The 6,121-nt window shown below is 43.1% G+C and overlaps 1 protein-coding gene across 1 annotated transcript in view; it reads left to right on the top strand.

The window, feature by feature from the left end:
* The window catches only part of RfC3 (replication factor C subunit RfC3), a 20,665-nt gene extending 15,766 nt beyond the window's left edge, over window positions 1–4,899 (top strand). Inside the window, exons 8-9 of the mRNA XM_080280125.1 lie at window positions 1,648–1,725; window positions 4,739–4,899. Of these exons, the coding sequence (XP_080136251.1) occupies window positions 1,648–1,725; window positions 4,739–4,899 (239 nt within the window). The remainder of the gene's footprint in view (window positions 1–1,647; window positions 1,726–4,738) is intronic.
* The last annotated feature ends 1,222 nt before the right edge of the window (window positions 4,900–6,121 follow it).

The following is a 6,121-nucleotide window of genomic DNA, read 5'->3' as shown; positions in this document are numbered from 1 at the left end:
GTTTCCTCTCTCCCAACTGTTCCTAGTACCTGGTGGGAGGTAATTAGCTGGTTTTGGTACCTGGTAAAATTCCCATTCAATAGAAGTTGTCAGCTGTACCGTGTCCAGCCTCAGTATAGGGATTTATGTGAGACAAAGTGTGGCATCATCTGACTCACTGGTACAGGGATAGGAAAATGTGTGTCCTGAAGTTTGTCCTTGAATGTCCTGAATTTTGTCCCTGAATATATCCTGAATTTTGTCCCTGAATGTGTCCTAAATTGTGTCCCTAAATGTGTCCTAATTTTGTCCCTGAATGTGTCCTAAATTGTGTCCCTAAATGTGTCCTGAATTTTGTCCCTGAATGTGTCCTAAATTGTGTCCCTAAATGTGTCCTAATTTTGTCCCTGAATGTGTCCTAAATTGTGTCCCTAAATGTGTCCTGAATTTTGTCCTTGAATGTGTCCTAAATTGTGTCCCTAAATGTGTCCTAATTTTGTCCCTGAATGTCTGTCCTGAATTTTGTCCCTAAATTGTCCCTAAATTTGTCCCTAAATATGTCCTAATTTTGTCCCTAAATGTGTCTTGAATTCTGTCCCTAAATGTGTCCTGAATTTTGTCCTTAAATGTGTCCTGAATTTTGTCCCTAAATGTCTTTCCTGACTTCTGTCCCTAAATGTGTCCTAATTTTGTCCCTAAATGTCTTTCCTGAATTCTGTCCCTAAATGTGTCCTAATTTTGTCCCTAAATGTCTTTCCTGAATTCTGTCCCTAAATGTGTCCTAATTTTGTCCCTAAATGTCTTTCCTGAATTCTGTCCCTAAATGTGTCCTAATTTTGTCCCTAAATGTCTTTCCTGAATTCTGTCCCTAAATGTGTCCTAATTTTGTCCCTAAATGTTCTATCTGTCTATCTATATACCTAGGCTGCTTCCCCCAAGGAAAGGGAGGTAGCAGAGACAGGACGACACACTCCCCATTTACTCATCCATTCAAACACATTCACTCGCATCTTAGCCCCAAAGGGGAGAACGGACAGATCCTCACCGCACCACACCGCACAAGGGTCAACTGCGCAATGCAATCAGTGACATCCGCAGCAGGGCCCGACAGCAGAACTGGTTTACCCCTGCCACATCATAACAGACTCATCCCATTACCCGCACCCTAAATGTCTGTCTTGAATTTTGTCCCTGAATAATGTGTCCTGAATTTTGTCCCTAAATATGTCCTAAATTGTCCCTAAATGTGTCCTGAATTTTGTCCCTAAATGTGTCCTGAATTTTGTCCTTAAATGTGTCTTGAATTTTGTCCCTAAATGTTTTTCCTGAATTCTGTCCCTAAATGTGTCTTGAATTTTGTCCCTAAATGTGTCCTAAATTGTCCCTAAATATATCCTAAATTGTCCCTAAATGTGTCCTAATTTTGTCCCTAAATGTGTCCTAAATTTTGTCCCTAAATATTGTGTCCTGAAATTCTGTCTCTTTTGCCTCTCAAGTTTGGCCACTTTCATCTCAGCTGTATATTGTTAAGGTATTGTATATATATCAGGTACTATATATTTAAGGCACTCTATAGTTAAGGCACTACTGGTATATATTTAAGGCACTGTATATTGTTAAGGTATTGTATATTGTTGAGAAATAATTTTATCCTTAACATTTGTACAGAAATTACGGAACTGAAAATTTCCAAAGGCCTTGCCCTTCTAGACATCCTAACTGAACTCCACAACTACATCCATAGAAGTAAGTATTGTGGCACATCAATGTTCTTTTTCTGATGACTCATTGATCATTTTGCTTCACTTATAAAGACTCCAATGTACTTGCATGTGTCGGCCTTACTCACCTTACAGTAGCTCTTCATGCTGCTCAGTTTCTGGCAGCCTCCCTGTTCAGTTCCCTTTTCCTGAGGTCACACTCCATGACTTCGTCCCAGGTCTTTTTTGGTCTGCCTCTCAACGCTCTGCCCTCTGCGTTCACACTTCTCACTTTCCGCACTCAACTGACATCCTCCATCCTCTCCACATGCCTTTACCATCTCAGTCTACCCCTCCTCATCACAAGACCAGTACACGCCAGTCCCATCCTTCCTCTCAATTCTTCAATCGTAAACTTAGCTCCCCCCCCTTCTCCCAGACCTTGCAGTCAGGGATGCACTACACATCCATCTGATTATTGTTATTTCTGTATGTTTGAGCCTGTGCGTCTGTGTGGTCTATCTCCTTGTTTATTTTACAGACTTATGACCTTACTTCTGACTTTTCATTTTTCTTCCACACTACAGTCACATCTATACTGGTACGTTAAAAAGGTTTGGGGATGTGGGGAGGGTGGAGGATGACAGTTGGGTACAGAAAGTGAGAAGTGTAAATGTTAGGGGTATGGTTGTGAGAGGAAGACCAAGAAAGACATGGGATGAGGTCATAGAGTGTGGCCTCAGGGATATGGGACTGCATAGGAGGCTGCCAGAGATTGAGCAGCATGGAAAACCCATTAGATGACCAAGGCTGATGCATGCAAGCATGTTGGAGCCTTTATAAATGAAATGAAACTAATACTCCTTCATTCAGGCCTTTTGCAGCTGCCACGCTCATACCTCTGTTTCTTACCAGGGCATTCTTAACACCAGTCACTTTTCTTCCCTGTGCTACTGTACGTCCCTCTTGCTTTGCACATGTACCTCTTGTCTCACTACACACAGGTACATAATTTCACACCACTTCAGATCTCTCTCCATTCACCATAACATCACACTGGGAGTCACCTTCTTACTCAACAACCATCACTTTTCACTCATCTGCATTTATTTTCAAGACACACTCACAGACATCCACAAAACTCTTGCCGGTCACCTTAATCCCGTAAGGGGTGGCCTCAAACAAATTGACTTTGTGTCACCCTGTCTCCCGCCATTTTGCTGCCCCACCCCAGCTCACACACCCCTCTCTCATACACCTGTCCACTTCATCCCTTCATCTCATCCTGTCTCCCTCTCCCTCTCACCCCCTCTATGTCAGTCACATACACTCTCCTCATTAGTCTCTTACTCTGCACTTATTTACCAAGCTGTCATCCACTATTTTCAAGCAGCTCTGCATTATCTACATAAAATTAAGATACTCCATCCTTCACCATTTATTAACCTCTTCCCTCTCTCTCTGACTGGATTTTTTTTTTACCTCTCATAACCTCATTCATATGTATATTCAACAGCCATGGGGACATCACACAATCTTCTCTCACACCAGTGGATGCCCACTTACCCTTATGTTTCACTGCCATCATAACACCATTCAACTATTTACTATCCACACCATCTATCTATCTATCTATCTATCTATCTATAGCCCAACACCCTAGTCCTGCAAAGGGTGGCTACAGACAAAAATGCCTCCAAGTTGCTCTGTAACCCACAGTTTGACTGCCCTCCCTCCAACTCACTCCCCCCTCCCTCATATACCTCTCAACTCCATCCCTCCACCTCATCCTCGGTCTTCCCCTCCCTCTCCCTCCCTCCACCTCACCCACATACACCCTCATTGTCAACCTTTCATTCTCCATTCTCTCCACACCATACATACACTAAATGCCACCTATACCTTACAGTCCTTCTCCCAAGCCTTCTCTGTCACTGTCAGACACCTTAATCCTGCAGAGGTGGCCACAAACAAATCACCTCCATGTCACCCAGTCCACAGCCACTTTGTTTCCCTCCCCTCCAGCTCACACCCCCCTCTCTCATATACCTCTCCACTCCATCCTTCCATCTTATCCTCGGTCTTCCCCTCCCTCTCTACTATACCATGTAATTCATCCACAGTCCCTACCACTGTACTCCTAAAGCACTCCTATTTATCAGTCACCAGGTCTTCTGATGTACCCCATACTTTCTCAGCGTTAATTCTTCCTGTTGATAAAATGGTGATATATATTGCACAGTGTTTGTATTTGTCACAGTAGGAGGGGGAAGGTTTAGGGCTGATTTTCATGGTAATTTAGTAAGCTTTCTGGCATCTTGTATGTGATCAATTTATTTCTGTGTATGGTACAGTAATATTGTCCCCTGTGGTATTGTAGTAAACTGTGTCAAGTAATAATGAAGGAAAGAACACATAAGTTGTGATATGCATAACACACACACACACACACACACACACACACACACACACACACACACACACACACACACACACACTCTCTCTCTCTCTCTCTCTCTCTCTCTCTCTCTCTCTCTCGGGATTCCTTCTTGTTGACTTTTTTTTTTTTTTTTTTTTTTTTTTTTTTTTTTACCACTTACCTGTACAGTGTTAAAATATTGTCTTATGTATGCATTTCTGTGTTCAAATTGAGGACTGTGTAATTGGTGAGTGAATTGTGTGCTGTGTAATTGGTGAGTGAATTGTGTGCTGTGTAATTGGTGAGTGAATTGTGAGCTGAATAATTGGTGAGTGAAGCACATTGAGGTGGTTTGGCTGTATGGAGAGGATGGAGAGTAAGAGACTGACGAGGAGAGTGTATGTGAGTGAGGTGAAGGTGGGGAGAGGGAGGGGGAGGCCAAGGATGAGATGGAGGGATGGAGTGGAGAGATATATGAGAGAGGGGAGTGTGAGCTGGGAGCAGGGCAGTGAAATGGTGGGGGACAGGGCGACATGGAGGCGATTTGTTTGTGGCTACCCCTTACTGGATTAGGGCGTCTGGCAATAGGTAGATAGATAATTGATGAGGGAATAACGTATAATAATTCTCCCACCAACAGTTGACTTCCCAATGAATGTTCGGATCCACCTGGTGCAGCGAATGTCGGATGTGGAGATGAGGCTGTGTGCTGGGGCTGTGGAAAAACTGGAGCTGTCTGCTGTCCTGGCGGCTTTTGCTGAAGCTAAGAAGATGGTGGCAGATCAGGCATCTGCTGAGTAGGTCAAGAGAATACCTTATGTTGATGAGCCATTATGACGAGTGGAAAGGTTGGCTGGTAGAAAGACACAGGTTAGAGCTTGAATTCTTTACAAGTGGAAGAATTGGATGGGAGAAACACACTGGTTAGAGCTTGAATCTTTACTAGTGGAAGAGTTGAATGGGAGAGACACAGAGGCTTGAATTCTTTACAGGTGGAAGGGTTGGCTGGGAGAGAGGTTAGAGCTTGAATTCTTTACAAGTGGAAGGGTTGGCTGGGAGAGAGACAGAGGTTAGAACTTGAATTTTTTACAAGTGGAAGTGTTGACTGGCAGAGAGAGACAGGTTAGAGTTTGAATTCTTTATGACAAGTGGAAGAATTGGATGGGAGAGAAGCACAGGTTAGCTCTACAATTTTGGGCTACATACACTCTTCAAAGAGTGGTTCTCTGTAGCCCCAAACGTTAGAGAAAATACAGAATTCAAGTTCACGCTCTGTCTCGCACTCCCAGCCAACAGGAGTACCTTATGTTGTGTGTAGGCTGCAGGAATACATACACCCTTGCAGTATTTTACCACCAAGAAATCATCCCAACCATTTCAGTGTGGTATCATATTTTTCTGATATAACTTTGCACCTCATTGTTATACTTATCTTGGGGGAAGCCTCTTGTCATGCTGGGGTCAGTTAGGTTTGTATCTAACCCTGCTGCTTCCAGAGGCTTCCTAAACAATAAAACCACCAAGGTAGAGCAAGAGTAGAATGAAGAAAGTCACACCTTTGCCAACATGAGCTCTCTTGAATGTAAAACTTATTATACACAGTTGGAGTGGAGAGGTATATGAGAGAGGAGAGTGTGTGCTGGGGGAAGGGCAGTAAATTGGCAGGGGACAGGGTGACATGGAGGTGATTTGTTTGTAGCCACCCCTTGTGGGATTGAGGCATCTGGCTATAGATAGATAGTATACATTTAACTATTTTATACACTGCTACACTATTTTTTTACATATCCGTCAGTCTCGTGGTGGCTGTGGCACTGCCTGTTTATGTTGATCTTTGCCTCTTTCCTTCATGTGTTTTTAAGAAAGTGCCCCATTCGTCTCATCTTCCTTGTATTGTTATCTTTGTGCATATTAAATGTACTATGATTCAACAGACATTTTCAGTAATTTTAACCCACTTTACCCTCAGACAACTCAAGCAGTGTCTTTTATTCCAGCTCATCATTCCAGTTGAGTAAAAAGG

The sequence above is a fragment of the Coenobita brevimanus genome, chromosome 83, assembly GCF_032717465.1.
Source record: "Coenobita brevimanus isolate Jiangsu-jjx chromosome 83, ASM3271746v2, whole genome shotgun sequence".
In the NCBI taxonomy this organism is placed as follows: Eukaryota; Metazoa; Arthropoda; class Malacostraca; order Decapoda; family Coenobitidae; genus Coenobita; species Coenobita brevimanus.
This window is presented reverse-complemented; position numbering and strand designations above follow the sequence as displayed.